At 55.9% G+C, this 10,702-nt stretch overlaps 1 protein-coding gene across 1 annotated transcript in view; it reads right to left on the bottom strand.

The window, feature by feature from the left end:
* Positions 1–2,652: 2,652 nt before the first annotated feature.
* The window catches only part of ARHGAP35 (Rho GTPase activating protein 35), a 139,421-nt gene continuing 131,371 nt past the window's right edge, over positions 2,653–10,702 (bottom strand). The window contains exons 6-7 of the mRNA XM_004381607.2: positions 3,943–4,048; positions 2,653–3,088 (exon numbers count right to left, since the gene is read on the bottom strand). Of these exons, the coding sequence (XP_004381664.1) occupies positions 2,731–3,088; positions 3,943–4,048 (464 nt within the window). The 3' untranslated portion in view covers positions 2,653–2,730. The remainder of the gene's footprint in view (positions 3,089–3,942; positions 4,049–10,702) is intronic.

Below are 10,702 nucleotides of genomic sequence, written 5' to 3'. Positions count from 1 at the left end.
ACCCCCAGGTCTCCTTTCTCACTCCCGAGTGCTCGTTTGGTGCAAGGGTGACCTGACTGGAAGCTGAAGCCTAGGGTCCAGGACTGCCACTGGTAATGGCAGCCCCGAGAAGCACAGGGCAAGAGGCTGAAGCGCTGACAGAGGGGGGCAGAAACAGGAGTCCTGGCACTGCCAGTCTACTGTGGCTCTTTAGGGGCAGGAGTCACACCCACCCGCCCCTCAAAGCTGCAGGACACGCGGAGCTGCTGGGGACGGGAAGGCTCGGAAGTGCTTCCTACTGCCCCCCATACCTGGCTTTTGGCGTTTTGTGGGGTGAGGAAGGGTACACAAAGCACGGTGTTCCTCCTCCCTGTCCCCCTCCCCGCCTAGCCAATACATGCAGAAAAACCACCTCAATTTATGTCAGTGCAGTCTCTGGGGTGGGCAGACCCCCTCTCCTAGCTGTAACCCTCAGATGTCACACATCAGGAGCCAGTTTTGAGTTTACAATCAAGGGGCTCCTCTCCACAGAGTATGGTGCCCACCTCTTGCACCGAAGAGTTGGGAGGAGCAAGTGAAGTGTGGGAGTGGGGGAGAGTTGGGGGCTGATGAAGCACCTGGAGCGAAGCTCTCAGGTGACAACTTGGGGGACATGGCCCCAGGTGCCAGCAGACAGGTGGCAGCGTTAGGGAGAGGACTGGGCCACTTGCTTCTGTTCATACACTGGATGGTTCCTTGACGGGCTGACGGGTGGTAGGTGAGGATGACCTACAGAAAGGTAGAGATGAACTAAAGGGAGTAATTTCCTTGCTGCCTGGGGCTCAGAGCTTGGGAAGTTTGAGGTCAGAGAACAAATGTGCCTGCCAGCCTCAGTCAAAATGAAACAGAACTGACACCCCGCCTTCCCGCTTGGAGTCTCCAGGAGAGAACAAAGCCATCATCCACATTTACCTCAAACACTTCTGTACCTTGGGTTTGTTTTTTCACTTAGTGTTCAGAGACATGGTAAAACCACAGGGCTGATTTAGTTTTTCCTAGCACCTCGTTTGCCACACACTAACTAGACACACAGCTGACTGGGACAGTCAGAGAGCTGGCTTATCCACAGGACGGATCTGGCAAGCAAAGAAGTTTCTGGGGGCAGGGGTGGAGGCTAGAGCCGTGTGGAGCCATCTCTTACTTGGTCAGGCTACCTGACTGTAGTGACTGGGCATCCTCGGAACACGACCACAGATCCTGCTTCTTAAAGTGCAAAGAGACCGAGGAGGACAGTGTGCGTGCAAGGCCCGTGCCCACCTCCCTCATGCCCAGGGTGCCTAGGCATCAGCTCCTCCAAGGCTGAGGCCGCAGCCCAGCCCTGAAGACAGAGACTGGCTGATGGTGTGGCCGCCCGGCAGGGCTGCTGCATGTAGGGGGTGAGAAGGCCGGGAAGCTGACGGGATGGTCATTTCCCAGGAAGGGCTAGGCAAGGCCACAGGGGACAGCATTGAGTGTGACAGGCAGACAGTGCCCTCCTCCTGACTCCCTGCTGGCCTGGGAACACGAAGGACCACCACTCAGGGAGGAGCTCCTCGCACACCACCCGCTTCCCACAGACACCCCTGCCTGCCACCCGGTGCTGTTCCACTGCTCAGGAAGAAAAAGATCCCACCCACACCACCAAACCCACGGACCCCCCAGTGCACACTGGCCCCTCCCGCTGTCCCCTCACCCACACTCACACCTCCACAAGCACACGCTCTCACACGCACGCACATGCTCAGACACACACGCATGCATGAGTAGTGTTTCCACAGCAATGTAGTGTGTTCAAGGCAGCCCAGCATCCTGGCTGGCCTGCTCGTCTCCTCAGCTCTCCCCATCGAGGGTTCAATGCCATCTTCTTGGGGAGGACGGACCACGACAGAAATGGGCCCCCAACAGGCTCTCGGGCAGGGCCCCTGGGGCATCCCTGGTTTGCTGTCACAAAGATGAGGGTCCCTTCCACCTGTCTGCCTCCCAGCAGAGGAGGGGAGAGCTTGAGGTGGTCTGTACTTATCCTCTTTTTTTTTTTTTAATCTTGGAGTTTTCCATCTTTCTTCCAGTGTTCCTTTGCTGCACAGGGCTGTATCTCGAAGAGGAGGATGACTTGTGGGGGAGGGGGTCGCACTCTCGTGGTCCAGGTGCAGGGCTGCCCCCTCTGTTCCTGTCTGCCAGGCAGATGCCCTCAGCATTGTACCTGGGGGTGCAAAATCCTGCTTACGTGTTCCCAAGGAGGCTGCTAAACAGGTAAGCCCCTAGCTGGGGGGTGCAGATATGGGATGGGGGAGGAGACAAAGTGGGGGGGATGTGTCCTCTTCGGGGACTGATGGCCCTTCACTGGGCGGCCTAGATCCCGGGACACTGACTCCACCTGCCGAGGCCAGGCCCGGTCCACACTGTGGTTCTGTACAAGCAGTCAGCGAGGCCCAGAGGCTGGTGCGTGCAGATGGGCAGTGATGGGGATCACGGGTCTGCTGCTTCACTCATTCAGTCCTCAAAGGGGTCCAGGTCAAAGGGCAGGTCCCCGTGGCAGCGGCTTCCAGCCAGCCCCAGGGTGGTTTGCACATGGCTCAGGGCCCGACAGCCCCACATGTTCAGACCCTTGGTGGTGCTGCCAGGTGCTGCCACTGAGGTCTCCAGAAGGTGATGGGGGGACCTGGCTGTGTTCAAGCCCAAATGCCACCCCGTCAGAGAGAAGAGCAGTGCTCCCTGTGGCCCAGCCCTGGCGGCTCACAGTGTGTGCTCAGCTTGAAGCTGGGAGGGCAGCAGTGGCTGCATTGGGGACTGGGGAGTGGGCGGAGGCGACTGGGGGGGCGATGGCTGACTGGTGACCGGCGTGGAGGTGAGGAAGGGGACGGTGGCAGCCACGGCGGAGGGGGAGCTGGGCGTGGCCCCGGGGGGCTCGCTGATGGGACGATTGTAGAAGAAGAAGGGGCACTGCTGGATAAACAGTTCAATGATTGTCTGGTAGGTGCGTGTGGCTGTGAGGGCATCCATGGTGCTGAAGTCGGGCCGCATCAGGGTGGGCCAGAAGCAGATGGAGAGGTTCTCGCTGGTCATGAGATTCACCTTGTTGTTATGACTGACTCTGCAGGGACACAAATGCGGGTCAGTGCCCCAGGGCAGGCCCCACCCTGGGGGTGCTCACCGTCACCCCCCTGTCCCGGGGCGCTCTCCTTTAGCCAGAGGGTCCTGCCCTCACCAGCACCTGGCCCAGGAGGCCTCCACAAACACCGGGGATGGGCTGATGGGATCGGATGCGCCTGCCGAGACCCCACGTGGGGACAGCGTGCTCTAGCTGCGAGGGCTGCCCCCAGCCGGAGCACCGAGTAGCGTCACTGTCTGGAGAGTAAGAGGTCTGTCTTAAACACGAGCCTAGTCTTTGCTCGTGTAAATCTGGGAAATGCTCGCTAAGCCAGCCTCTTGCTGACACCATCTCCACACAAGCTAAACGGAGGCGGCTTTCTTCCCAACACACCTGCCCCGGCACAGTGCCCCGTGACACACCCGCTGGGGTACACTAATACTGGACAGATGACTTTGGGAGGCTCTTACGCTTTTCTGTTTCAGGGGCAGATTCTGGAAGCATCCCTCCCAACCAGAGGATCTGAGCCTGATAGCCCTAGGGATTAGATGAGGGCCATGGACTCTAAAGACTGCCCCCTCATCCCCACTGGGTGCAGTGAGGCCAAGTGCATGGCCTGCTGCAAAAGGGCCTCCATACCTGAGCCATGTGGCTGCTTAGCACCAGCACCCAACCCGTGCGTAAGGCCAGAGCTGAGGTGCTCCTCCACGGGTGAGCCAGGCAGGCCCCACGCATGGGGGGACCCTGAGCCCCCGCAGGCAAGCCCTGACCTGGCCGGCTCACAGCCCTTCACTGACCGTGCCTGTTGAGCTGATGCTTGGAGGAGGAAAGCCCAATCAGAAAGGCCTGCCACGTACTTGTTTAGGTGAGAGATGACGTATTTGAAGACTTCGTGGTTTTCCTTTGGAAATTTCTTCAGTACCTCCTTGAGGGCATGTAACTTCTGCTCCCGGTCGTTGATTTCTGAGGAGAAAAAAACCAAAGACTCTCATGGCCAAGGTTGGCGGGCATCTTGTGGCTCAAAGCAGATGCAGGGCGCTGGTGAGCCCAGTGGACTGGCGGCCGCCTGAGCATGTGGTCTCTGCTGGGCCTTCTCTGAGGGCCAGCCAGGCCTTCCAGACAAGGCCACCTCACTCTGTCCCCAAAGACTGCACACAGGCCGCACACCTGGTGGTGGTGAGGGCCCCGACCGAGGCCCACCTCTGGGTCCCAGGCCCTGCTGAAGGGGAGCACTGTGTGCCGGGGGATTCTGGGCCCCCACCACCAAGACGAGCGATCTAGAGCGACTCCACCATAAAGAACACCATTCTTTGCTCGTCCGGTTGCCCCTGGAGACAGGATCCCAATGCAGAAAGCCTGCCTGCTTCCTGATCAGACGGGTGAGTGTGGCCACCCACCCACTCACCCAGCAGACTTTCTAGGGAGGGAGCTGTCACGGGACCAGGGCTCTGTCCTTTTCCTAGAGACACAGGGATGCTGCACACGTCCCCTTGTTGGAGGGGCTGGTGGGAACAGTGGGGGACTCTTGTGCAGTTCATCAAAGGCGCTAGGCACCTCTCCTCCACTGCTGCCCACGCTCTGACCATCGTGGAATCCTAATGGACGGGCTGCAGTGGAGGGAAGCTGACACCAACCAAGTGCTGAGACACACCAGGCCTGGTCCAGTTAGGCCTCCCTGACCTATGAGACGGGCTGTGATCACCCCCATTTCAAGGACAGGAACCTAAAGCCCAGAGGCTGACTTAGTTGCCTGAGGTCACGGAGCTAACAAGCTGCAGAGCTGGGAACCAGGCCCTGTCCGCCAGGCTGCAGAGCCTGAGCTGCAGCCACTGTGCGCCTCAGGGGCCTGGCCACCTTGGCCGGGAAAGCCAGCCTGGGCTGTTGAGGCAAACGAGGTGCAGAGCCACCTGGGGGTCAGCAGCTGGCCAAGAGAGACTTCTCTGCATGTGGAAGGATATTCCTGTAGTGACATCTCGGAACTGAAGGCTGTCTCCAGGACTCCAGGGCTCTAAAGACCACAGGTGGAACCAAAAATATTCCCTGAAGTCTTCTTTAAACCAAACAACAGTTTAGCATAACTAGTAAAGACTGTCTGCCTCGAGCATTGAGCTCTTTCAAGAACTATCTGTACGGGATCAAATTGACAATAGCAACTCAAAAGGTTAGCAACCTTAGAGGGCAGTGAGTTTATGTTAATGGGGGAGGAACAACTCAGAAAAGGAGGGTGATAGAGTGGTCACACAACTTGAAGAATGCAATCATGTCACTGAACTGTACATGCAGAGAGAGTTGAATTGGTGTATGTTCTGCTGTGCATACTCTCAACAACAACAAATTAACAAAACAGACCCCAGGCAGGCAGGATGAAGGGACAGCATCTGCCTCACACTGATGGTTAGGGTGGGTGGGGAGGGGGTATGTTAAAAAAGACGATGGTCTCTGACCACTCTGAAGGCACGGGCTCCTTTGAGATGGACGAAAGCTATGAGCCATCTCCACAGATGTACACGTGGACAATTCTGAGACCATCCCTGGAGGTTCATGGACCCCCCCTGCCCAGCCCAAGTATGTTTTAGGAAGCTCCTGGCCTCCGAATTCAGGGCCTCTGCAGCAGGTGAAGTGCCTGGAGGGCCCAGTCTGGGGAGCTGCCTACAGGGCCTGGCCTGGGCTGGAGAGGTGCTGGGAGGGCGCAGCGGGGAGGGGGGTCGCATGGTGGCTCAGAGCACAAACCGCGGTGCAGATGGATCCAGGTAAGAGTCCCATCTCGGACACCAATCGGCTGTGTTACCGTGGGCAAGTGACACACCCGTGTCAGTCTGCCTGTCTGTGATGGGCTGACAGCAGTGGCGCCCTCCCTCGGTGAAACCACGCCGTGACGTGGAGAGCTGAGGCCAACGCAGTCAGCCGCGATACCCAGGGGCCAGGAGCCTTCAGGCAATAGTGGCAGAAGGCACAGGGGACCAGGGAGGGAGCTAAAGAGCCACCCTGCAGGCTAAATGAGTGTGAAAGCAGGCAGGCTTTTTTGGACTTGAGAGTGTGACTTGGTAAAGGCAGCGTTTTGGGAACATTTGTCTGTTAGAAAATGACTAAAAAACCATAGGGACTAATTATGGTGGGGCCATTAGGAGCTCCATTTTTTTTTGAATCTAAGGTTTGTTTCCAAGGTTCATTCTCAGGACACGGGGGCGGTGGTGGTTCAGTGGCAGAATTCTCGCCTTCCACGATGGAGAGACCCGTGGTCAACGCGCCTCATGCACAGCCACCACTCGTCTGTCAGTGGAGGCCTGCATGTGGCTATGATGCTGAACAGGTTTCAGCGGAGCTTCTAGACTAAGATGGGCAAGGAAGAAAGGCCTGGTGATCTACTTCCAAAAACCAGCCAGTGAAAACCCTATGGCGATCACGACAGTCTTATCTGCAACCGCTCATGTGGATGGTGCAGGACTGGGCAGCGTTCTGTTCCACTGTGCATGGGGTCGCCACGAGTCGGGGCCAAGTGGACGGCAGCTAACAACAACAACCTCAAGGGCACAACCCCTTGCTGTTATACTTCAACAAAAAGTTTACCCAAAAAAAAAGACAAACTCTTGCTGCAAGGAGGATGGGAGGTTCTACTGAAAAGCATGTGGATGGCTCGAAGTGGCACTTAATAATATTGACAGTCATGCCCCTTCCAGATGCAAGCTCGTCACAGGTCTCCTTAAGTGCCTACCCGACACCAACACAACTGTGTTTGTTTTAATCAGACCCTCCTCCAGCGCAGCACCTTCACACCGGGCCGGGCGTGCCTTACCCTGTCCTCCTGGCTGGAGCAGGAGGGGCTGCCAGGGCCACTGTCAGCAGGGGACAGCCCTGTCCTAACTCCTGAGCAGCAAGGTCAGCTGGTTCCTTCCTTCCTTCCTTGGGGGCAGGGGGGGGTCTCAGAGCCTGCGGTGATAATAACCCAGGGACCGTCCTCACGAGGCATTCCACCAAGGTGCCCACAACAAGGGCCTCCTTAGTCGGTCTCCGCGTCATTCTCTCCTTCTCCGCCCAGCTGGTTGGTCAGGAGCTGTGATGTTGAATAGCATCAAGGGCTTAGGAGGAGGAGGAGGGAGGACATCAAGGAGAGCAATGGGAGTGCTCCCAGGCCCCCAACTCAAAACCAAAACTTCAGTCAGTCCTGCTGACATCCTTTTGACCTGACCCCACTCAGCGCCTCCCTCCAGCAAAGTAGACCCCAGCTCTGTGCTGAAGGACCTGGGCCCAGGCTCACGCTGGCAGCCTTTTCACAACAGTAACGACATCTGTGAGTCCTTGCATCTGGACGGTGCTGGAATGTTGGCAGAACAACTTCACAGTTGACCTTTGTGCAGCCCTCACTACAAAGCTACCCCATTTGCTGGATGAGAAAACCCACAGAGGCAAAGCCAGGGCCATAGGCTGGAGAGGGGTGGGGGTGGGGACCAGACCGACCCCAGGCCTGGCTCCTAGCTGCCTGTCCCACATCACCTCCTCTACCAGGCTGCAGAGGCTTCTGCAACCCCGCAAAAAATACGAGCAAGAAAAAGCAGAAAGACTTCTTGAAAGCTGGGTTGAGGTGTGAGGGCGAGAAGATGTGGGGCCAACGAAGCCTTTTCTTGGCCTCCTGAGATCCTGGTCCTAGCCGAAGCCACAGCTTGGGTGCCGCCGCCACCCCCACGAAGCCCTCAACCTTGTTGCTTCTGCCCTGCCTTTTCTGCCTTTCTGGCTCAGCTGGCTCCATTCTGTCTGGCAGACAACTTAAAAGGGCATCATGGAGGGCAGATCCCACTCCCTAGTGGGGTGACCCGGGTAAGCTGTGTCCCCTTTCAGATCCTAACAACACTTCCCTCAAAGTGACATTGGAGTGAAATGCAATCAGCTGTGTACATCAATGCCCAATAGAGAGCCCAGCCCAGCACGTTATGAGCACACAGTAACTGGGAGCTACGGCTGTTGTTATTCCCTCCAGAATCTCCTACACATCACCTCACAAGTCGCAGAAACAAACACAAAAAAAGTTGCTGTGGAGTTGGCTCTGACTCATGGCACCCCCATGTGTGTCAGAGTAGAACTGCCCTCCATAGGGTTTTCAATGGCTGATCTTTCAGAAGCAGACTGCCAGGCTTTTCTTCAGAGGCACCTCTAGGTGGACTCAAACCTCCAACCTTTTGGTCAGCAGCTGAGCACCACCCAGGGATTCCAGCAAGAACACAAGTGGTGAATAATCACACAAATCTCTACTCTGTGTGCACATTTCAGCAATGTTCAATATTGTGAGATTCTGGAGCTACCAAAACAATTTGATAATGACCTTGGTATTTGTTGTGATGGGACTTGAAACTAGTTCCAAGCCCTGAACACACACAGACACAACAGCTCTTAGGTATTAACTGAAAAGGGCTGGACAAGTTGACGTTGCCATGGAAACCCACCAAAGCTGGGAATCTTCCTTTCATTGTGTCTGTGAACACTAACTTTTGCCCAGCCAGGGGCTGTTTCTGTGGTTTGATTAAAGCCATCTCCCGACACCCAACTTCACTCAGCAGCTCTGGCCACTGTCGGAGGTGCCGTGTCAGCGACATCCACCCCTCTCTCCCCCTTCTTCCAGGTTCAAGGTGATGCAGCCCCACTGACTGGCTTGGGGCACAGGAAACACACAATGGGAAGAGGAAGCGGAAAACTTCCACCCTTTTCCAGGCAGCAGCTGCAGCAGCAGCGAGAAGCTACCTCCTCAGCTTTGGAAGCGGGCGGAAGCTGCGATAGGAAGGACAGCTGATTGTCTATCAATAACACCTCCCTCTCCTGCCCCCACTGCACTCCCAAAACAAAAATATGCTATGTTAGCAGCTCCCCCAGAAACAATGGGATTCTGCTGGGTGCAGGGATGCTCTAAGCCTCTAGATGGCACCAAGTCAAGACAAATGCTGACAGGATTCCCTGGGCCTCCAGCAAGCTGGGTACCAGTCCACACCTTCCTTCCTCTCTTCCTGAATCCCACTCAAAGACAGGCTTGGCTGACAGGAAGCTGGCTCTAGATGGAGATTTCCTCTGCATTTCACATCTGGGCCAGCCTAGAGCTTGCTGGAGAAGGGACTGTGGGGAGAACCTCTCTGGGTGACAGGGTGAACCGAGAAGCCAGCACTGCCTCCACCCTTAACCCATCTCCACAAGGCAGCCGGGAGAGAAGGCCAGGCAACCTGAGGACCGTCCTGGCAGGAACATGTGCTCCCAGCCCTCCTGGTGGCTGAGACGATGAGGAGCTGTGAACAATGCCAACCAGCCAAGGCCACGTGGCCAGATCAAGGCAAAGGCAGCACCCAGGTACTGGAAGGCACTCAGTCAGATGGCACTGCACAGATCAGGGCCTCCCTGCCCCTTGAGGTCACCAGGAGTCTGTGGCCTGGGACCCAAAGACGAGCTTATCTGGCACTTCACTGTTTTTCACCCGGGCTATCAGCCTTGTTGTGAGTAAACTGTGTTGCTGAAAACTCCTTCCTTGGAGTACGGCAGTGACAAGATGAGCCTGCGGTCCTGTGGTATGAGGGGTGCCGCCCCGCCACCCTCTTGCCTCCTACCCCAGGATCTTTGGGCAGCTGGGCTCTCTGGGTGGCTGGCAAGGGCACGCCCTTCTGCAGCTGTGCAGCAACAGCTGCTTCTGGGGCTCTTGGTTCACAAGCGCTGCAAGTAGGAAGGTTGTCCTCAGCTAGAAAAGGCAGTAAGTGCTCAGAGTGGTTGGTCCCCTCATATGGGTGGACGAACGCTTCATGAGAGAGGCAGGCCTGGGTGGAAACAGCCGGGATGGCACACAAAGGGAGCCATGAACACCAGATATGGCGAACTTGCTGCAGCCCCCAGTGGGCCCTGGGGCTAGTGCCTCTGGAGCTGCCCCACCCCCAGATGCTGGCTTCTAATAATCCGAGAAGCTGGACTAGCTGAAGAACAACCCGGCATCAGGACTGGAGGAAGACTCATAACAACCAGTGATATGCAGATGACACAACCTTGCTTGCTGAAGTGAAGAGGTCTTGAAGCACTTACTGATGAAGATCAAAGACTACTGCCTTCAGAATGGATTACACTTCAACATAAAGAAAACAAAATCCTCACAAATGGACAAATAAGCAACATCATGTTAAATGGAGAAAAGGTTGAAGTCGTCAAGGATTTCATTTTACTTGGATCCACAATCAACGCCCACGGAAGCAGCAGTCAAGAAATCAAACAACACATTACATTTGGCAAATCTGCTGCAAAAGATCTCTTCAAAGTGTTAAAAAGCAAAGATGTCACTGTGAGGACTAAGACGTGCCTGACCCAAGCCTTGGTGTTTTCAACGCCTCATATGAGAAAGGTGGACAATGAATAAGGAAGACCAAAGAATTGATGCCTTTGAATTATGGTGTTGGTGAAGAATACTGAATATACCATGGACTGCCAAAAGAACGAACAGGTCTGTCGTGGAAGAAGTACAGCCAGAATGTTTCTTAGAAGCGAGGATGGCAAGGCTTCGTCTCACATACTTTGGACATGTTATCAGGAGGGATCGGTCCCTGGAGAAGTGCATCATGCCTGGTAAAATACAGGGTCAGTGAAGAAGAGGAAGACCCTTAATGA

The sequence above is a fragment of the Trichechus manatus genome, unplaced genomic scaffold (genome assembly GCF_000243295.1).
Source record: "Trichechus manatus latirostris isolate Lorelei unplaced genomic scaffold, TriManLat1.0 scaffold00087, whole genome shotgun sequence".
Taxonomy (NCBI): Eukaryota; Metazoa; Chordata; class Mammalia; order Sirenia; family Trichechidae; genus Trichechus; species Trichechus manatus.
This window is presented reverse-complemented; position numbering and strand designations above follow the sequence as displayed.